This window comes from Diabrotica virgifera, chromosome 4, assembly GCF_917563875.1.
Source record: "Diabrotica virgifera virgifera chromosome 4, PGI_DIABVI_V3a".
NCBI classification, from domain to species: Eukaryota; Metazoa; Arthropoda; class Insecta; order Coleoptera; family Chrysomelidae; genus Diabrotica; species Diabrotica virgifera.
The window spans coordinates 111,550,092-111,574,028 of record NC_065446.1 but is presented as its reverse complement, the minus strand read 5'-3'; the positions used below and the strand labels follow the sequence as shown (position 1 = coordinate 111,574,028).

General features: G+C 36.3%; 1 protein-coding gene across 1 annotated transcript in view; it reads right to left on the bottom strand.

Annotated features, from left to right (window-relative positions):
• Positions 1–23,937, bottom strand: part of LOC114341076 (melanoma receptor tyrosine-protein kinase) — a 735,210-nt gene that overhangs the window by 47,194 nt on the left and 664,079 nt on the right. The window contains exon 13 of the mRNA XM_050649582.1: positions 4,891–5,005. Within this exon, the coding sequence (XP_050505539.1) occupies positions 4,891–5,005 (115 nt within the window). The remainder of the gene's footprint in view (positions 1–4,890; positions 5,006–23,937) is intronic.

The window sequence follows — 23,937 nt, the reverse complement described above, 5'->3', positions numbered from 1 at the left end:
TACAGAAGTCCTGTGTGCCACACCTTGTCAAAAGCTTGAGAGGCGTCTAAAAAGGCTGCAGTGCAGTATTGCTTGTTTTCGAGACTAGTTCTTATTGTTGTGTACAGTCTGTGAACTTGTTCTATTGTACTATGTTGATTACGAAATCCGAATTGATGGTCAGGTATGAGACTCTTCTCTTCTAATATTGGTTTTATTTTTCTTAACAGAAGTTTTTCAAACACCTTAGAGATGATTGGGAGCAGACTTATCGGTCGGTATGAGTTGACATCTTTTGGATCTTTTCCAGGTTTTTGAATTAGTATAATCTGTGCCACTTTCCATTGCAACGGGAAGTAGTGCAGACTTAAAATAGCATTAAAGATCATAGTGATTATTCTGTAACAATCATCGGTTAGTTCCTGAAGGACCTTACCCGTTATGAGGTCGAATCCTGGTGCCTTATTAGGTTGTATCTCATTCTTTATTATCTGTTTTACTTCTTTAATATTAAACTTGGAGATTGGCAGTTCCATTTGATATGGAGCCTCAAGAAAAGAATGAAATGGTTCTTCTTGTTCTAATGGTACTACTCTAGTAAAGGGACTAAATACTGTCGAAAGATGTTCTGCGAATGTCTCGGATTTCTCTGTGTCTGTTCTTGCCCATTTACCTTTGGCGTTTTTCAAAGGAGGTATGGCGTCTTTTGGTCCTTTTACTTTTCTCGTCGCTTTCCATAACGAATAGTTAGTGCCTTTGAATGGAGTCAGATTTTCTAAGTAAGTTTGAATCCCCCTGTTTTTTTCTTCTTTTAATAGATTTTTAAGTCTTCTGGTAATTCTGTTTAGATTTTCTTTGTCAATAGGTGCATGTGTGTTTTGCCATTTTCTCCTAAGTTTTATTTTTTCTTCAATCATGTTTTTTGCACCCAGAGAACAATTTATGGTTTCCTTCCATAATGTTTGTTCAGGTGTAGCACTCCATCCCGCCTTTTGTATGGAGGTAGTAAGTTGTTGTACTGCATTTTCAATTTGTATTTCTGTTTTAAGTGGCAAATTCGTTGATATTTGTTCTGTTAATGCACTTCGGAATATGTTCCAATTTGTTTGGTTATTGGTTAGGACTGGAGGCTTATTTCTGAGTATGACTTTGGAGTCTAGGTCAATTAGAATGGGAGAATGATCTGACGAGAGGTCCCAGCATGATTATATTGCTAAGTAGTTAAGAGAGATACCTTTAATCACACAGAAGTCTAAGAGATCTGGTGTTTTATTTGGATCTGTAGGCCAATAAGTTGGTTCTCCTGTAGATATGTGTTGTAGATTGTTTCCTATTATCGACTTCAGCAGTTGTCTACCCCTTGTTATGATTATTCTAGATCCCCAGTGATGATGTTTACAGTTAAAGTCTCCTCCTGCTATGAATTTGTGTCCAAGTGAACTAAAATAGGTATTAAAGTTATTTTCGTTGATGGATTGGCCAGGAGGACAGTAGAGAGCAGATAAGGTAAGGTTGCCTAACCAGTCATCAATGACAATGCTAGTTGACTGCAGGTACTTTTAACTGAACGTATTTAACTCATGGTGTTTTATATTAGATTTGATAATGATAGCTGTGCCACCGTGTGCTTTGTCATTTGGATGTTTTGTGTAGTGAACAGTGTATTTTGGAATTTTCATATAATTTTTGTCTGTTAGATGGGCTTCTGATATGAGCATAACATCAATTTTCCTCTCGTCGAGAAAAATTTTTATTTCTTGGATATGATTCGTTAGCCCATTTGAGTTCCAGACGGCTATTTTAAGTGCGTTTTGCATTAGCGCATTTTGGAGATCATAGTGGTAAGGAGATTAAGCATAGTATCCATTCTCTCCATTAATTTTGCCATCATGTTTTCCAGGTTGGCAATTGTGGTTAAATGGTTTGAGCCAACATTACTTTGTTGGTTTGTGATTTCAGCTGTTTGACTATTTCCTGACGTTTTTTGAGCGTAAGAAACACCAGGGGTTACTGTTTGGCTGTTAATTGTATTGATGTCTGTTCTATGGGTCTCTTGTTTCTGTCTGAGTTGGGGGAACTTTTCTTTTTGTGTTTGTTTGTATACGCTGCAGCCCTTATAGTTGGCCGGATGGTTTCCCATACAGAGTACACTTTGTACGTTATTGCTGCGTTCCTTGCGTGGGCAGTCTAGAGTATGATGATTACTTGCACACTTTACGCATCTTGGAGGCATATAACAGAATTTTTGTGTGTGGCCATAACGTTGACATTTGGTACATTGGGGAACCTGACGCTTGGGATGTGGTGGTTCGAAGCACACAATCATATTCTGAAGTGCTCTCACTTCATAAATATCTTTATTATTTGGCTTAGCTTTTAAAAAGAAAGATTGGAAAGATTGTAATAACACCACAAGACAAGCACTCGAATATTAACCTGAGAGTACAAGAAAAAGTGGAAGACCAGATAATACTTGGAAGAAAAGAGTAACCAGAGAACACAACAGAATTAGCTTAAGATGGGGGAAATAGAAAACAAAGTCAGAAAGAGGAGAGTGGGAAAACTAGTACGCTGATTACCCAGAGAAGAAACACAAAGAAGTTGGGATGAACTGGCCACCAGCCGTCTTACACCACTAGCCAAGAAACGCAGATGCACCCAATACTCCACTAGGAGTGATGGTCCAAGAGAGATATACACATTTCTTTAGATTTTACCTAATTTATTTTGCTAGCCTATCATTTATTTAAAATAATAAGGAAGCGTATTGTTAAAACGGAAATATTTGTTTAAGAGGCCACGTCAGCACGTCATCAAACCCGAAAACGCGCTCCAAGATTGCAGCTTTAATCTTGAATATTTTGTTGAGATATTTGTTACACATATTCGTAATATAGTAAATAATGGCGGTATACATAATTTGAGAAATATTATGTGGAAATTACGCGATAATTATATAAAACGAGCCAGTACCGCCATTAAGTGGAAAGGCGCAAAATATCACCGGTTAAAATTTTAAATGTGTTTTAAATGTATTAATTTTTTTCGGATCCTGAAAAAACTAATAAGTATTGTCGAAAAATTTAAACAGAATAATCCTGTCGCCAGGGGGGGTACAACGGCCTCCTTAATTCAGATGGACTTCCCAAGTTTTTTGTTATGAACATAATGACCTAGTCACCTACCTTTTGACCCACTTACCACGTGTGGGAGTCATATGTTGCCCTAGGGCCGTATCCTTAGGAATTTTATCCATCCTTTGGATTTTTCGATGGATATATTGATATTAGAATTTTGTCAGTTTTTTGAAAGGCTTTGACCTTGTATTTTTTGGTTGGCTCACCATGTTCTTGTAACACTGATAATGCTCTTGTTACAGAGCGAAACCGTCTTGTATATGTTTGTAGCCCTTTAGTGCTTTTTAAACTAATATACCTTTTACCAAGAGGAAAATTTTTTATTAAATTTCACTTATTTTATTTTGGTTTATTTTTATAAATAGAGAGCGGAATATATGCAAAGTGCATATAGATGCATATATTGCATATTTTCAGACAACAAACACAACATTGCATATTTAAACTAAACACGATTTATTTTGCATATTTTAAAAATAAATTATATAAAAGTTTCAAATTTTCCTCTCTTAGTTGGAAATTTATAACTTCGATATGAACGAGCTCGTTATTTATCTATCTATCGCTCATTATTATCTATCTGGACTTTCCCATTACTACCTGAATTTAATAATTATGGGTGTTCCCAGAAAAATATTATTTTATTAGCGTAGCAAGTCGTAGGTACCTACCTGCTTTTAAGGGTCTAATATTTATTTTGTCAGTTTTCGACCAACATTTGTTTAAAGTAAACGTTGCGTTGTATAGTATTTAGTGTTTTTGAAGTGATTGGTATATATTAAATTTAAATAGGTCTACCATTGAAAAAAGTGCTTGGATAAAGTGTTTTCCCGAGTTAAAGCTAAGTGGAGACAAAGTATTTTGCAAGGCCTGTTCCAAAATCGTAAGTTACATTCATTTTCACATTTCATTTTTTAAATGAGGAATTTTTAAAGGAATTTACAATTAAGTGATTCGGTTAATCTTGTTAACACTTTTTCTGCTCATTGTCAAAAAATTCCCGGAAATACAGGGATTACAATTAGAAATAAATTAAAAAATGTTTTAGAAAAAAATGAGGGCTTCGATTGTTTGAGGAAAGTTGTACGTATTTTTGAAGGCAACTTTTCTGAAGATCTTACGACTTGGCAAATTAGTTTACTGCCTAAATTAAAATATTGTCCTATAACATCAGTAGATGTAGAATGAACTTTTTCTGTGTCCAAACACGTTTTTAGTGATAGAACGCAAAAGTTGCTAGTTGAAAATTTTGAAAAATATTTGATTATAAATTCATACTATAATTTAGATTCTTAATTTAATTATAATATCAGTTTTTGTGTGTCATGTCATTTGTTTTTATGTGAAAAATAAATATGTATTAAACATAAATGTAGGTTGAATTTTTTAAACATAAATGTTTATATTTAATATATTGTTTATTTTTGAGTATTTTTAATATGCATTTGCATATTTAGACTTTAGAAAAAATACCTGCATATTTGTAGTAAAAGTAATGCATATATATGCGCATATTTTGGTAATGTTTTGTTGCATATATTCCGCTCTCTATTTATAAATATTTATTTACTAATAATAAAATTGTTTTCTATTACTTCCATTTAGCACGCTTATGAGTATATTGTCTTAATATTTAGCCTTCATCTTAGATAGTGTCAAATACTGCCGACGCACTGTTTCCGAAATTTCGCAGAACTTTCGGAAAAGAGTGTGATACTATTTCCCAAACAAATATTGATGATGCGTTGATGTGGCCTCTTAATAATATACAAACCTTGCTTTCCACATATATTATTCGCTTTAGCTCTCAAGACCTTCCCGAATTCTCCCTCTCCTAGCGTTTGTTCAATGACGAGTTGGGATCTTGGGAATTCCCATTTGGGATCGGGCTGCAAATAACGAATCCTGTTAGGTACACCTTATAAAATTTAACACTGATATCATTATTAGAATCGTTAGAGCCGCGAGTTATATAACCATGTGCTTAACGATAAGAAATGTGATGCTAGTGAGCTTGAACGTAACCTACTTTTATTACCAGTTTGAGTTATAAAACTGTTAGGCCTAGATCCCGCGTACAAAAAAATTGGTTAATAGCAAGCTGAAAATTTGTTAATAGTTTAACGGTGTCTAGTCCGACAAACTAGAACAGGGCAAGTTTTAATTGTGGAACAGGTTACAGGTTTCGAGTGTCAGACTACGAAAACATCCCATGTATTTTGTAGGGCAGAACTTCGAATTGATTTGCTACCCTTTGATTAAACTGTCATGCAAAAATAAGACTACTATTTACCACCAATATAATTCTTGTCATTTGACATGTCCAACATATTTGTCGGACCAACATTTTTTCCTATATTATATAAAGTTTGCTATTGAATAAACTAAAAAACATCCTGTAGTCCTGTCGCCAGGGGGGTACAACGGCCTCCTGTATTCAGATGGACTTACTCAATTATTTTTATGTATTTTGACCTGTAGAACACGAATTTTTTGGGTAACAGTTGATCCGCATGTCGATAAGATTGTTATAAACCAAGAAGTTGAGGAATCACATTACAGCGATTTCTCGCAAAACAAAACATTTTTTTGTATTTTTTGGGCCATTCTAACCAAAAAATGTTCCTACAAATTTTTTCGTAGGATGCATAATTCTCGAGATAAACGCGGTTGAACTTTCAAAAAATCGAAAAATTGCAATTTTTGAACCCGAATAACTTTTGATTAAAAAATAAAATAGCAATTCTGCTTACCGCATTTGAAAGTTCAAGTCAAATTATATCAGTTTTAATTATTTGTATTGCTAAAAATCTATTATTTTATTGTTAAAAAAGCTATAAACACCTAGTGCTTGAGTGATGTTTTCAATGATTTCTCATTTAAAATCGAACGAGTAGGTAGAAGAGGTAAAACTGCAAGCGGGGCTATTTCTACGTAGCATGCATTTTTTTTTTTTCGTCTTTTAAGAGGGGGGGTCTGGAATCTTCAAAAGACACCTCAGTCCAGAACGCCGCCTGACTGACCTTAGTGCAGGATTCACTCTTCGTAGTACCAGCGATAGTTCCCGAGGTGCTTTAAAACGCTCTCTCGTCGCCGAGGCTACGCCGAATGCCTACCTGCTAAACCAGACCCTCCTCTGTCATCCAGCGCTCCGAAAACGGAATGGCCGCTGCAAGGTCGACATCGCTTCCGAAGCACTTTACCTTCATTTATCCACAGACTGTAAGCAAGGAGGCCCTTCATTTTCCCCGTTCCCCCTTTTTTTGGTCCCAAGATTGGGTTTTTTTTTTTGAGCTTCTTTCCCACAGTCTGTCTCATACAATATATCTCACTTATTCGCCTCTCGTCAAAACTTATTCCCTCTGCCTTCTACTCGCCATATATTTCACCCCTATCGTTGGTACAGCTGTTTTTCCTCCTCTTCTTTCTTCCTGATCACTACACGGATATAGTTGTGTATGCTAGTCCAACCAGTTTTATTTTCAATCATTCTCTCAATCATTTCTCGCACTGTCAAAAAATTCACACCTGTCTCTCTTTCCATTCTACTTCTTTCTACTATCCATCTGTTGCACTCTAGCATGGTATGTGTAACAGTGTCCGGGTGTCTGCAGTATAGACATTCGTCAGTGTCAGCCTTTCCAAACCTAGAGAGGTAGGCTCTAAAACACCCGTGTCCTGTGACCACAGTCCATCCAATCCTTTAAGTTAGGAAGCAGCATATTTGTCCACTGTGCCACATGCTCCATGTTGTTCCATTCTTGCTGCCATCTTTCAATTGACCTTTCTCTTTCCTGTCTTCTCTCGGCCATAGTAAGCTCAAGGTCTCTTCTCTCATACAGTTCTTTTCTTTCTACTACCAACACATGCAGCGGAACACATCCAGTGATGGCCCACAAGGCTGCGGCAGACACAGTCCTGTAGGCGCATGCCACTCGCAGCAGACTTGTTCTGTCCACTCGTGTAATGAGCCCCCTGTAGACCCGTATCCCTACCGCCTCACTCCAGACTGGGGCTGCATAGAGGACGATCGACTGAACAACACCGTGCAAGGCCCTCCTCCTTTCGGATTTGGGTCCTCCAATGTTGGGCATCACCCTCCCCAACGCAGCCGCACTGTTTGCAGCCTTCCGGGTCACCACCTGCACGTGCTCCCCCCATTTTCCATTCTGGTGTATCGTCACTCCTAGGTACTTTACGTGTTTCTTGGGTGTTAGACACGCTCCTGCACATTGTAGCTCCACACTTTGCCTGTTCCTTTTCCCCTTCAGAATGATGGCCTCGGTCTTCTCTGCCGCGAGTTTCAGTCCATGCTGTGTCATCCATTTCCTCACGACGCCGCCTGCTTTCCGTACCCGGTATTTAAGATCTGGCTCGTCCCGCGCCACTACCAGCACAGCGAGATCGTCTGCAAATGCGAAGGGAGACGTACCCTCTCCATATTCACAGTTCAGAATCCCGTCATATGCTAGATTCCATAGCGTCGGGCCCAAGACAGATCCCTGGGGAACACCTGCCGTCACATCCACGATCGTGCCTTTCTCCACCGTAATTCTTCTTTCAGACAGATATTCCGCTACCACGTTCATCAGGTATCCAGGACACTCTCTCTTCTCCATTGCCTTCATTACCTATTTCCACTGCAGCGTATTGAATGCATTCCTAACATCGAACAACAACAGGGCCGCCCAACGGTGTTCATCCCCTCTATTGCGCAATGCGTCGAATACACTCACGATTGCATCAATCGTGCTTCTCCCTTTACAGAAACCAAACTGCCTCGGGGACAAGCCTCCCGACCTCTCAATCATGCCATCGATATGTCCCCGCAGCATTCTTTCATACAGCTTACCGACGCACGGAAGAAGGCAGATCGGTCGATACTTTTCCCCAGCTTTGGGAAGCAGTACCAACTTCGATGTCCTCCAAGGCTCAGGAAAGGTCTGTGCTTCCAGCAGTGCATTCATGTGCTCCAGAAGCCACGCGGGCTCCGCCCGTCCTAGACACCTCACCGCCTCAGGTGATATCTGATCCAAACCGGGGGACCTGCGCGTCTTAAGTGCGCCCAATGCCTCGACAAGTTCATCCATGGTAAAGGGTACAGCCCGCTCAGCTTCCTCGTCTCTCCGTACACCATGCCACCTGCCCGCGGGAAAGAGCTCTCGTGTTACCTCGAGCTTCTTATCCATAGGCATTTCATACGAGGGGTACGCATGGAACCTTTTCATGGCGATCCTGTATCCTTGACCCCAGACGTCCTCATCCAGTTTTTCACACAGTTCTCTCCAGTGCCTTCTCTTTTCTGCACGAATTTTTCTGTAGAGTTCCCTCTTCCGTAGGCGGTACTCCTCCTCGATCTCCTCGATGACATCAGGATCGACTCCTGCTCTGCCCCTTGCTCTCGTTAGCCTTCTTCTCATGACTGTACATTCATTTCTTTGTGTCTCGATGTCCGCGTTCCACCAGTAGGGCATCTTGTTTATATCTTGGCGACCCCTCCTGCTTCCCTCCATCGCTTCTTTAATTACCCTCTCCAGGTTTTCGACTGTCGGTGATTGACCCTGCATCATGCTAATTCTCCATTTGATCAGCTCCTCGTATACTTTCCAGTCATTTCCATCGCCGCATCCGCCTCCCGACGTACCAGACGCGCGGACTGCGTTAGTAGTTCCCGCCCCGACTATCGAGAATCCGATGTACTGATGCTCCGTTCCGGTGTAGTCTGGTAAAACCTTCCAGCCTCTTGCTTTCGCCGCTATTCCTTGTGTCGCCATAGTCACGTCGATGTACGTACCTGTACCTCTCCTAACAAACGTAGACGCCAGACCTGTGTTCAGTACTACTAGATCCAGAGTACCCACCCAGTCGGTCAGTATCCTGCCGCGAGTGTCGGTGATAGGAGATCCCCACTCCGCTGCTTTTGCATTAAAGTCTCCCAGCACTACGCATTCTCCTCCTGTGTTCCCCACTTCCTGCATGATCTCGTCCATCTTCCTCTCATACTCACCCACTGTTATGTTCGGAGAAACATAACAGCAGACCAGCTGCATCTTCTCCATCCGGACGATCACGTATCCTTCCTTCGGTTTAATTTCATACACTCGCAGCTTTCTATTGTAGATTCGTACAGCGGCCCTTCCAGTCGTATCCACAAACCATCCTCTTTTCTTAGCCGCTGTTGGGTTTGGCTCCGCCGTCACCAGCACGTCGATATTCTTTTCTACGGCGGCAGCCTCGGCGAGATCATGTGCTAATCTCGCCGTTCCCACGTTCGTTTGTAGTACTCTCAGCTCTCGAATCTTATTTCCTGTGTTCGCCATTTCTTAGACTCGGACTTCTTTCACGCTCTCTTTCATACTGTTTCCACTCGCGCGCTCTTCCTGGGACTAGTCCTTAGTGGTCCCTACTTTCAACCAGTCGGTTGAACTTTGGACATCTTCTTGAATTCGCCACATGCCCGGTCACATCGCAGTTGAGACATCTGATTGTTTCTGTCTTGCATTCCGACGCTATGTGACCCTCTTTGCCGCATCGGAAGCAACATCCTCTTCTGTTCTGCCCTTTACAGTTCCACTGCTTGTGTCCAAAGGCTAGGCATCTCAAGCATCTTGGTATTTCTGTCCTTGCTTCTATGACCCGACAGGAGGTATACTCTACCCTAATTCTTCTCATTCTTAGGATCTTTTCGGCCGCGTCTTCGTCGACATCCATCACTGCACTCATCATCCCTCTTTCTCCACCCCGTGTCTCGGTCCAGGTTTTTACTATGTCACATGCCCGCTCTTTACCTGCTGCTTCCTCTGTGGCCTTTTGGATCACATCCTCCGTTGTGTTGGGTGGGATTTCTTGCATCAAGATTCTTCTCTTTACGACGCCCCCTTTTGCCACTGCTCTCGACACACATGTGCTACCAGAGAGGAGTTTCTTCACTTCCTCCGCCATTTCCCTTCCTCCTCCCAGTTCCAGTGATATTCCTTGATTTCTGGTCTGTCTGATCCTTTTTATGTCGATGGATTTTCTTCCTGTGAGGTTACTTTTCACTTCTGTCATAAGGTCCGCAAATGATTTTTCCTTGTTTTTGCTGATTAGTACTACTCCACATTGTTCTCTGGGCTTGGTGTTAATGTTTGCCCACCCTCTTCTGGATTTTTTGCCTAGGAGCGTGATCGTCACACCCCTTCCTCTTGCTGCCCACTCCAGGATTCTCCTCGATGTCTCAACTCCTAGTGATGTTGGCGTGTGGATTCCCACTCTTTCTCTTCCTAGCTCCTCCATCTTCTGTACCAGTTTCCTGCATGTCTTGAGGAACTTCACCGACTCGAGTTCTTCCTTCTTGTTTGGGAGAAGTTTGAATCCATATTTCTCCTTGTCAATCCACGTTCCATCTACATGAGCAGACATCGTGACTCTCACAGTTCCCAGGCCTCCATCCTCATCTACCTCCGCTGGAACACCTGGTAGGTCAGGAAACATACCTTTCACCGTTTCCATGGCTTTTTTGTCCTCGTCGTTGTTGGTAACAAATACTGCCACGTCTGCTGCTATATCAGAGATGTCCCCCTCTTTCACTTCAGTTCTTTGGAAGACATCCTCCGGCCAGTCCTCATTTAAGAACTCTGTTATTTCCTCGTACTCGCATATTGCCATTTTTTCCGTGATGGCCTCCACCCTCCTTTTAATGGCTTCTGGGTTCTCTAGGTCCACTTGAACACCCATTGTCGCCATTTTCTTGACTTTCAAGGGCTCCATGTTCGTCTGCACACCTCTGGATGTCGTGCAAACAGACTTCCTTGGAACCTCTTCTTTCTTCTTGCTTTCCTCCAGTTCCTCGGTATAATCGAACAACCGGTTTCTCAGGTTGTCGACCTCCTGCTTTATGGCAACCCTTGTATTTGGCACCTCAACCATGAGTTTTTCAAGGGCCGCTACACTATCCTGGAGGCGTTCCAACTTTGTTCTTGCATTACAGTTGGGTGTTTGCTCCTCTTCCTCCGATTCATCATCGGAACTGCTGTCAGAGCTGCTCGATTCCCCTTCTTCCCTTGCGTTTTCTTTCCTTTGACTCTTCGCTTTATTTTTTTCGTCCTTCTGTCTGTTCTCTTCTCCCTCTTTTTCTCTTCCTATTCTCTTTCTTTCTTCTCTCTTGGTTTGCAGTTCCTCTCTTACTTCCCTTGTTTCCCTCTTACCTTCTCTTTCTTTTCCCTTGCTTCTGTTTGCGCTGGTTCTAGATCCGGGGTCTTCCTTTTCTTCCACTTCTCTTCTCCATCTTTTCTCCCCTTGATTCTCGTCCCTTTCTTTTTCCCCGCCTCTTCTGTTTTCTTTTTCGCCCCCGCTGCTCTCTCTTCCGCCTTTTTTGTTTTTCTTTTTTTGTCCCATCTTCCTTCCCACGAGTTGGGTCGTGTTGATCTGTCCAGTGGGACAGTGCGCCCTTGCCCCGCCAAGGCTGTTTTCCCCTCGGGTTCGCCATCTCCCTTAGGCATCGCTTGTAGCCCACTACATTACCCCTGGGCCATGCACCCCTTCGGCACGATGGTGTTACACCTTGAGGTTGGGGTGGCGGTATACTAGGATGGTGCATAGCCGCAATCCCTATGCATATCCATTTGTTTTCAGTGGTTTCCTCCACTGGTTTTTAAATTCGTGGAGGTTTTCTCCTCGGGTATAGGTTTGGGTATCAGGACGTGTTTGATGGTAGGGGTGGGTGTCATATCAACGCATGAAAGGCAATCCTTCCTAACCGACAAGATTTGGTAAAACGACATATATATATCATTCGACTCGCCATAAAAATCCGCGTCGATTGGTCTGGGTCTCGTAGCGCTGCGTTGAGATTTGTTGTCGCTTAGGAAGTACGTGAATCTTAAGTATTCATTTCTATATATCGTTATCATTATATTTATCATTTCTATATTCCTAATTTTCTATATATCGGTTGGTTGGACAGTTTGAGTTATAAGAAAAAACGAATAGTAATTTGTTCCTGTCTTAAAATTATATTAACCGTTAACTTAGATAAATTTACTGAAAGTAAAATCATATGCACCAAGCAGTACGGTATTTTTTCCTGTTCTAGATTTTGCTGTCATAGTCGCTTACCGATTTTTATACAAACAGAAATATCATCCAAACGTGTCCTTATACATTTGTTCCTAAAAATGTATTTGACATCATTTGTGCTTAGACATTTTTGCTTGTTGCGAAATAGGTATAAAAAAGAGCTTAGATAATTTTACATAAAAAAACGATACCGACTTGATGTCGCTTAGATAATTTTACCTGACTAATTAGTTTGGAACCGAATGTCGCTTAAATAGTTTTACTTGCCTTAGTGTTGTGCCAAACGTGTCGCTTAGATAATTCTATTTGAATTTCAAAACGAATAATAGGCGCTTAGGAGGCGCAACCATGTTTTGATTGTCGGTTATGCATAACATACTGCATACTGCTTTCGTATTATACTAGTAAGAGGACTAACTCACAATCATAAACTTATATCGAGAAACAGTCCTGATGAAGGTGAAAATTTGGCACAGCCCTCAAATAACATGGATTTAAATACACCACACATTGATATAGCCCTAAAAGTAACTGAGATGAATAAAGAACAATCAAATAATACAAATATTGTTGAAAAGAAAAAAAACTGTTCGTAAATGCAAAAGAGACATGAAATACATCGATTACATGTCTGATCAAGAAGATTTTTCAACTTTTTACGGCGACAATGAGGATTCATACGACTGGTTGCCAGTACAAAGTGCAAGCGACGAGGAAACAAATGATGCAGAGTCAACGGGTAAAACAAGAAAAAAGAAAAAGAATTTCAGAAGAATAAAACCAACAACGAATGGATCGGGCATAGAAGAAGAAACTATAGGTGACGCTGGATTCACGGAAAGAAAAAATAATGAAAGAAAAGAAAGATCTAAGAAGAAGAGAGCTGGGGAAGAATATACAATTAAGAAGGGAGTGACAGTACCAGCCAAGAAATTTCTCCCGAATCCATGTAAAGGAAAAAATGTGGCAATAACTGTGGATCTATCCCAGAAGAAAGAAGAGAAAGCATATTTAACCATTGCTGGAAACTGGATACAACTCGACGACGAAATTATTGGTATCATTGGCGCAAAGAGTAGGTGTGAAGCGCAAGCGCAGTGAGTCTGAAAAACGCAACTGTACTATAAAATATTTTATAAATTAAGGAGAAGGTAAGAGAAATGTATGCTTACAGTTCTTAGCAGCCACTATGAATGTTTCAGATAAAACTATTTATTTTATAGTATTGTTAAAAATGCAGAGTGGGGATATGCCAAGGAAAACATGAGAGGAAAGATGGAGCCGTCAAATAAAACCAAACAAACTACTCTGGATACCGTTATAAACTTTATAAAAAGGTTGCCTGCTTTACCATCGCACTATGGCCGCCAAGATTCCAGTAAAGTTTATTTACCAGAAGAATTCAAGACCATACCAACTCTTTACGGAATTTATAAAAATAATGTCATTAATCAATGTATGGATATTGTGAGTGAGAGAATTTTTCGCAAAATATTTCATGAGCAATTTAACGTCGGCTTTCATGTACCAAAGAAAGATAAGTGCAAGAAATGCCTTGTGTTTGAAAAAACCACTGATCCTGAAAAACTGAAAGAAAAAGAACAGCATGAGAAAGAAAAAGAAGAAAGTTACGCCCGTTTCAAAAGTCACAAAAAGATCCACAAAGATGATTCTTTCACATTATGCGTCAGCTTTGATCTTCAAAAGGTCTTGAATACGCCATATTCACCTTTAATTCTATTATGCTATAGTAGAAAACTGGCTGTTTATAACCTATGTTTCTACGAGAACGGCACTCGTAAAGTATTCTGTTATTATTGGGACGAATCTAATGGTAAACGAGGTGCAAATGAAGTAGCAACAATTTTGCATAAATACATTAAATCTGTTGATGCCAGAGGAAATGTTAAACGATTGCTGTTATACTGCGATTGTTGTCCAGGGCAAAACCGGAACCGCACTGTTATGGGTATGATTCACCGAACTTTGCAGGAATGTAATAATCTTGAAACAATTCAGTTGAATTTCCTACTAACTGGGCACACTTATATGCCAGTAGATACGTCTCACGCCATCATTGAAAATAACCTTAAACATACAACTGTTTATGCACCTTCCCAATGGCTCACCATTTTCTCAACTGCTAGAAAGAATCCATCGCCATTTAATGTTGACCGAATATCTTATGATCAATTTAAAAAATGGGATAACATTGGAGACAAATATTTCAAAGGAAATCTTACTGGCAAAATAAGTAAAGTTCGGATTGCAACTTTTAAGAAAGACAAACACATTAGGTGACAAACCTCACGTAATATAAATAATACCTTTAATAGGTAAATATACGAGGTTTACTTACATTTAATTAAGATTAATAACTAATTATAAAATTATACTAGGTAAATATACCTTGTATATTTATCTATTAACGATTTTATTTATATCATTTTAAAGGGCGCATGCGTTTTGCTGCTAATTGGCACCCGCGAACGCACTTATTGTTTCTATAAAAACATCTATGAATTCTGTTGTCAAATTATTCGATGTTGAAGTCCAGCCTAAGACTAGGGTCCCACTTATGTCCTGCTATAGATCACTACTGCCCATTTCCAAAAAGAAATATCACGATCTTCAGAAATTTTGTGCTCACCAAGTCATTCCAGCTTGTTTTCATCATGAATATTTGAACATTCCACGGGATGCGAATATGAAAGGTGTGTTACCAGAATCAGACGTAGAAGATCCTGATTACCATTTTTCATTTATTTTTGCTGCAGTTTTGTTTTGATATTATGTTATTAATATTAGTATTACGAGTATATTATAATTTGTGGTTGCTTTCATTTTGATGTTATAAGGTATAAGAAGTCAAAGTGTTAATAAGGCTGGTTAATAACAAGTATACGGTCGGCTTGTGTAACATTTCCTAAATAAATTTATGGGTAAATGCATTAAAATGCAATTATTGTTTCTCCGTCATCTGTTTGGATTATAAAAAGATGCAATGACATTATTAAATGCGTTTAGGCATAAATTGATTTAGGAAGCGTTACGCAAGCCCCCCTAAATGGCATATTTTTTTATAAGTTTAATTATTTGAGGTTCCAGTATTACAGTATTGACCAAATACGATTTAAAGTTGATTTTTTAACTATTATTTGTTTTGTTTGTTTGCTATCATTTGTTATATGTTTGAGATTGAATTATAGAATTCCTTACAAATTGTCTTACATAGGATATTACTCTAAGTACACTTGGTTAATTTTGCATTTAATGTGTTCTTTACCAATTATTTTTCCAATAGTTAGAGTTTTGGATCTTAACCATAGTTAAGTGTTAATGAAAGAGTACACACGAACATAATATTATGTATGAGATTTTAAAGAAACTTTTTTAACTCTGATGAGTTTTGTGATGTTAAACTGTGCACTGTGCCTTATTTGGAGTAATAATAATTAATAATAATATGTTGAGATCTCTTTCTTGTTTAAGCAAATTCTTGATGTTACTTACTTATGTTATTTAACAATTATTTAGAAGATTTTTTTTATTCGTACCCAGTGTTTATTATAAAATCCAAATTTTGTTTAAGTTCTTCATTTTTAATTCAAAAAAATACTGCAATACAATAAAAATATTGATTAAAAACAAAAATCGTTTTATTTGTTAAACTCACTCCCTTCAAAAATGTCGGATAGAGTTGAAAATATTACTTTATAATAAGTAATTAGATTATTTTTCTTGAAAGACCTGACTAAAATTTAATTATTTAGTTTTTTTTTCCTATTTTTCAAAGATATTTTTTCGTTATTAATACATTTTTACCTATTTGCATATACAATAGCTTAAGTATGTAACTGAATATACTTGAAAGTTTTTTTGTAGGCTCAGGCGCATAGATAGTTGTACCTGTTATTTTTTTGGGGTAATCTTTTACTAACCAACTCTAAATGGTAAACTTGAAGTGTTAAGTAAAAATATTACTTCTTAGATAAAAGCCCACAATATTATAATGCATAAACTCTAACAAGTATTTATCTATAATGAAAAGTAAATATTTTATAAGAATTTTTCAATAAAAAAATTTTTTGATCAGCTCTCCTGCACATTTGTATAGATGTCGGTTAGGAAGGATTGCCTTTTATGCGTTGATATGATAGTTGGGGGGTAATAACTATCACACAGGGACAGGTTAGGAGCTGGGTTGAAGGACAGCGGTCAGCTGCTCCAATTTATCGCCTTTTACGATGAGCAGGAGAAGCTGTGGACGTATTCTACTTGAGAGGCCCGCCTCCACACGGGGAACGTAGCATGCATTAAAACGCATGTATTAGGCACGGGAAACACTATGTGTTTATAGCTTTTTTTAACAATCAAAAAATAAATTTTTAGCAATGCAAATATTCAAAACAGATACAATTTGACTCAAACTTTTAAAGGCGGTAAGCAGAATTGCTATTTTATTTTTTATTCAAAGGTTATTCGGGTTCAAAAATTGCAATTTTTAGATTTTTTGAAAGTTCAACCGCGTTTATCTCGAAAACTATGCATCCTACGAAAAAACTTGTATTAACATTTTTTGGTTAGAGTGACCCAAAAAATACAAAAAAATGTTTTGTTTTGCGAGAAATCGCTGTTATGTAATTCCTCAACTTCTTTGTTTATAACAATCTTATCGACATCCGGATCAACTGTTACCCAAAAAGTTCGTATTCTACGGGCCAAAATACATAAAAAAAACTTGGGTAAGTCCATTTGAATTAAGAAGGCCGTTGTAACCCCCCTGGCGACAGGACTACTTCTAGTTTTCACAATTTTAAACTTGTCAGGATGACACGCAGTGGCGGCTCGTGGCCTTGGAGACAGGGTCGGCAAGGTTTTTTTGTCTCCTCATATAGGTATACCATCAAACTAAAAGGCTTAAATCATCATAGGAGATTTTGTTGTTTTTTGCTTTTTTTATTTAATGTATTTGACATTCTCTCTTGTTTCATGGTGTTTCGACAATACGTGTTAATTCTTTTGAGACAAGGTAAATCCCGTTAATTTGAGGCAGAAATTGTTGGTAATAAGAAAATTGATGAACAGTTTGTTGTAATGAATTGCAGTACTTACTACATAGAATTATACATACATATTTTGTAACTTATCCCACTTTCTGAAAATATTTGGATCGGCATAATTTTTAAGTACGTAACTTGTAATAATAAATATCTTGAAAATTCTTTGGCGAAGGTAAATTTTAAATTTTGAATCGTCAAAGATGTCAAAAATTTGTAAACCTTCAAAATTCGAAAAACGAGTATCTATTTGCATATAATAGTAGGTATCCAAAATTTCAAGATATACTTACTCGTTTTTCGAGATATTTATCATGTCGTTGTCTTTTTTGGGATGGTTCGGAAATATCTAGCGAATCCAAAACGTCACTGCGTTTATATTGGAAACTACTATCATTACGAAAATCTCTGAGATTTTGCAGCAGATTTCGTATTCTATTTTTGGAATAAATAATGTCAGATGACTGATTTTGAACAACAAGGAATATTTTGGACAAACTCTGTCTTAAAAATATTTAAAAGAATATTAAAAGAGTAATTATTTTTTAATAAAGTTCTCAAACCGATTGCTTCACGGATCGACGTATCGCCACTTTCAAAATCATCGCCTTCGATAATAAAATCAAGAATTTCCAAAATCTGTTCACTAAAATCTGCTACAGACACTAAAACTACCAGAGATAATCTGCTTAGATAAACCTAACCGAGATTTAAAATTTCATCGCGTCTGACAAACTGTTCGCTTTTTTTTCGAAACAAATTTGTTCTAAAGCAGTAATCCATTTAGGTGAGCTAAACTGACAAGAAAAGACGATATTCTTTATTTTTTTACACGTACCTATCATGTAAAACTAAATTCATTATATGCGCATAATAGTGAGTAAATAAAGCTTGTGATGCAATAGTTTTAACTTTTGTCTGGAGACCATTCAATTCACCACTCATCACAGCAACGCCGTCATAAGATTGCCCCAGTATGCCCTACCAATTTATTTTTGATATAAAAAAAATTGAATCTGTTCTTTAAAACACCAAAAATATATTCTGCCTTATTGCTTTTACTCACATCTCTAAAAGCTAAAAACCTCTCATAAATATTACCACGTAACGCGTATCGGACAACAATAATTGATAATTGTGAATGATATGATAATCAGAAATTTTATCTACTTCCAGTGAAAAGCAAATAGTTTTCTAAATCTCAGATTCAACAAAGTTATTCAAAATGTAACTATTCGATTATATGTATTAGTTCATTCTGTATTACGAATACACTTCGAATCAGAAAGTAAATAGGTACATGTACATATTTCTAAAACAATTTTATTAATTCTCTATAATTACTTTGATTTTTAACAAATGCTTTGATTCATCATGTCCACTAAATGATAATTCCTGACAACTTAAAAAAATTACAATATCAATTAAACGACGTAAAACGGCGTAATTATTTTTGACAATTTCTGCCGATGCATGCTTCCAAATGAAACACCAACCGGCAGACCGAAATATGCCGTACCTGCCGCTTAACCTGCCATGCCGTATCTGCTATGCTATTGCCCACGGAGAGAATGTAATATTCGCTTGCTCATCGACTTGTTATTTCCTTGTTACGTGTATATCGTCAAGCTACGGAGTTGGGGATGGCTAGACGAAAAGTCAGATGAATGGCTCGGATCATTCATTTTTTGAGAAGTCTGTTATGCGCAGGGATCACTTAACGCTCGGATTGATCAAATTCTTTTAAAAACCATGAATAAAATTTAGTCTGTATTATCTGATAGATTATCTTTTTTTTATTTCACAGATACAATAATAATAAAAAAATCTATATCTATAAATATGTGGGTCGGCACTGCCGACCCTTCCGACCCTGACCGGCCGCCACTGATGACACGTTTCACAATTAAAATCAGGTTCCACAATTAAAACTTCCCCTGTTTCAGTGCTCCCATGCACAAAGTTTGTCCCACTAGACACCTTTAAGCTATTAATAAATTTTCAACTTACTATTAATCAATTTTTTTATACGCGGGATCCAGGCCTATGCAGACATAAATTTTAAAGAGACTAATAAATTTTGAATATTTTTTCCGAGGATCATGAATTTTTAACGTATAATAATGTTATGAAAAGGTTGGCAATAATGCATAGGCTTGATGGAGTTTTCATCTATAACAAAATCCACTTTCCAGAGTTGCAACGGAAAATAATAGGGAACTTGCATAAAATTAAATTCTAAAAAAATGCTATAAATCACAACAGAACATAATTTCAAATATGTATCAAAGAAGAAAATATGTTTTTGTGTTTCGTTTGGTCCCTAAATCGATTAAAATCGAGAGAAAATTCAAATTATAGCAGCCAGCCAAAAACGCGCCCTCATTGGTCGTGACGTCATATCATTATAATTTGTAATTCATTACTTTTTATATTCGTTTACTTGTAAAATAATCATTTTCTGGTGTATCTCAGTTTTAAAAATCTTTAGATATTTGCTGTGAACTATATATTTCAATATACATATTTGAGTGTTTTTGTTAAGATAACTTGTTTAAAATGGCCGAAGAGGGTTTTTCTAAAGGACAGTATAATAACTTACCCATTATGAACACAAACCTTTTTTAATATGATTATACTCTGGGCTAATTAGCAAAATTCATGGAAAAGTTATTTACCAGCAATTTTATTGCTGGAATCGAATTATAAGATCCTATATATTATTAATGCAGGTATGCAAAGTCCGCAGATGGTGTGCTACTTTTTTATAAACAAAATGGCGCCGACAAATCGTATTTTTTTTTCAATTATTGCTCTATAACTCCGAAGATTTTAGCTTTACACCAAAAACCCTCAAATAAAAATTCACCCCTTCTACATAGTGGCAAGTTTTTCCCGATTTGCTCCGACGAAAATTTCCCTCGGAAAATATGGGTTTCCCAACAAAATCTCGAATTTTCAAATAAATTTTTTGGGCCAGTAATTATTTATCAATAATTATATAGCTTGGCGGAATAAAAGCTTTCTTGGTATAGATTACAAATTCGGAAGCCGGTGAAAATGAAACGAATATTTTAGCAACAATTCAATTGTTAATTAACAATTTACAGTCGCAATAACAACCAAAATAATCATGAGACATTGATCAAACTTAGAAAGATTATAAAGGTGTGATATCTATTTAATATTTTGTCGACAAAATATAATTTTTTTCATTTTTTGCATAATCTTTAAATGTTTAAAAAAATTGTTATAAACAAATTAACATTTCTCAGAAATTGTTTATTATATTCTAATTTAAAAAAATACTTAAAATGCGTATTTCATAGGTCTTGAAAATGAATGCTTTAAAAAAAATTTACAATCATTTGCAAAAAAGTTATGAAACAGCAAAGTAAATATACAATTTCTCCGTTGTTTAGAATTTGTTTTAATTGTTTCAATGCTTAAATGTGAGTCTATGGTACAAACTAATTACTCACAAAGAATGTCAAAAATTAGTGCAATGGTTATATTTTAATCAAAGATTAAAAATACTTTTTTTTGGAATTTTTAGCGCAAAAGTAGCCCTGATAAAGAGTCGGAGCTAAAATGTTCACTCGAAGCGACTGACACGCAGCATACATTATTTATTAAAAGTGTACGTTGCGCGGCCGGTCGTCGCTCCGAGTGAAAATTTAAGTTACAGTACTGTATTAGTCTACTTTCACGCGTGTAAATTACAAAAAAATATATTTATAATCTTTAATTAAAATATAACCATTAAACTGATAATCGATATTTTTTTGTAAATAATTAGCTTGTAGTTTAAACTCACTTCTACGCTTTGAAAGAATTAAAAAAAATTATAAACACCGTAGTAATCGTATGTTTACTTTGCTGTTTCATAACTTTTTTTCAAATGGTTGCAAAAAAGTTTTGAAGCATTCATTTTCAAGATATTTGAAATACGCATTTTAGCTATTTTTTAAAATTATAATACCGGGTGTCCACTTATATTTTCCCCCATTTTAACTGCTTACGGCTAAACTTCTAAACGGCTTAAGATAGAAATACGCGGTTTTCAATGAAATGTTTTATTTAAGTAAAAGTTTTGTCTGAATGAATTGAATTTTTTATATCGCTTTCAAGGACACGCGCCAACTCGTAACTCTTAATGACAAATTTTTTCAAATCAAAATCGTACACCGGCCAATTCGTAACTTTTCTACTACCTGACACTCCCAACTCGCAACTTTATACATGTGAATTCGAAACCATTGTTTACTTCTAATACCGCAGGTAGATAGGTTAAAAGGTAAGAAATAAATTTGAACAGTAACGGATTAAGCCAACACGGGGCATATAGCATATTATGTAAGCGAATGGTTCTTGGTTTGCTCAAAAATATGTTGTGTATTATATGTACCTATAAAAAAATTTAAAATAATTGAAATCTCTTAATAAAATTATTGAAACAATATGATATGTATAGACCAGGGCGGATCTGTAAAAAAACGTCTATTTGCGGATGTGCAAGGTGGCATTCGGATTTTTGCAGATAAAGTTAGGTGACAACTTCAATAATAATAATTGACTTATGCTCCTTCTCAAATATGCCCGGAACATTAATAAAAAAATTAAAATATTTAAAAATTTCGAAAAAAAATTATTTTTTTCTACTTTCTTTGCTTATAACTTTAAAACGATTCATTTTGGAGCAAAGTCGTAAGGAAATAAAATAAAGATAATTGAATTTTGAATGATATACGACTAGTTAAAAATGTCTTAAATTTAGACTCTTTCTGTAAAATAGCAATAAATACAAAGGAAGGGGGCAAAATAAGCCTCTTCGGTGTTTTTCAATAACTTTGGTTGCACTTAGAACCTTCGCAATTCGCATAGAAAATCCTTTAGTGGAGTCACTGAAGGTGTATATGAGCTATTACCTCCGATTTCGTTGAACCTCCATCGATTTGCAAGAAAATTGGTGAGTGGTTAGAGGATATCTCAAGGAACAAAAACTTGCGCTTTTAACCTGGGGGTGGATGCCACCCCTTCTCGGGGGTGAAAATTGTTTTATTAAAAATAACCCCATAATTCGATAGAGGGACAAATTTCAAGCAAAATTTGTTATCTAAAGTTATTAAAATAAATCAAAACTTTTTAAGTTATTAAAGATCAAAAATTTTAATTTTTCTTGAGAAAATGCATGTTTTTAACCAATCTTTTTTTTTGTTGTTTTGTTTCACAACACTCTTTTTAACCAATCTTTTTTTTTGTTGTTTTTAACCATGTTTTTTTATCAATAACTCAAAAATGTAAGTTTTTACAAAAAAGTTATTATTATCAAAATTGAAGCTAATAAAAAACGAAATAAACCTGTTACTAGAAAAACCTTTTAATGTTAACTAAAAGTGAGTTATAGGTAATTGAATGTATATTTTTTTCGGCGAGTACCCAAATCCAAGTATTCAAGCTGAAATAACGGGACATTGATGCATTTTATAACATAAACTTATTAAACATTTGTCAAAGCACTTAAAAATATCTATCAAATGGGCCCCCGAACATGTTGATATCGTTAAAATTTATGCTCAAATTTTTTTTCAAAACATCTTTTAAAAATTTTTCCAAAAAATGTTATTGTTTTTTTTTAGTAACTCCGTTCGTGTTTACGATATCAGGTTCATGTAATAACTGTTTGAAAGCTAATTCCAGGCGCTATTCAAGCACGTAAACCTAATCTTTTAAACCCCTTACGTTTTTAAAAATAAAAGGTTAAATAGCCCCGGTTGCATGGTTCCCACAGCAAAATTTAAGATTTAAACGTTTCTATCTCGGTTATTTTCTACCCTATAGGAATAGTAAAACAGGTAAAATATTTGGCACAGAAAAAATAAAATTTGGTTATATATAATTTTTTACGTGTATTGAGTATTTTTGGAGTATTATCAAAAGAATATGAGAATTACAATAATTTTAAAAATTATGATTTTTTTAAATTATACCTCTTTTTCAAATTATATGCATTCTAGACCGGTAAAAATTATCAAAAACATTAATTATACTAATGTGAAGGAGTTGTTGTAAGGATTACTAGAAATTTTAATTTTTATGGAAATTGCGTATGTTTAATTTTTCACTTTTTCCTAAAAAATTCGAAACGGTTTTTTTTATTTTCATTATAACTTACTTAATTTTAACGCTATTACCTTGTTCTGAAGCTCATTTGATAGGTATTCCGAAGTACTTTGAGAAATGTTTACCAGTAATATTTTATACATTGCATCGTTTTCCTGTTATTTAAACTTGAATACTTAGATTTGAGTACTCGTCGAAAAAAATACACATTCAATTGCCAATAACTCACTTTGAACTAACATTAGTTTATTTATTTATGTGAGGAATGTATTCAATTTTTTATTATCTTCAATTTCAGTAATAACAACTTTTTTGTAAAAGATTATAGTTTTTGATTTATACGTGAAAAACCGATTTAAAACAGTCATTATTTTACGAAAAAATAAAATCTTTGGTCTTTAATAACTCAAAAAGTGTTGATATATTTTAATAACTTTATACAACAAATTTTGCTTATAATTTGTCCCTCTATCGACTTATGATATTATTTTTAATAAAATAATTTTCACCCACGAGAAGGGGTGGCATCCACCCCAGGGTAAAAGCGCAAGTTGGCATCACGTCACCTTTGTTCCTTGAGG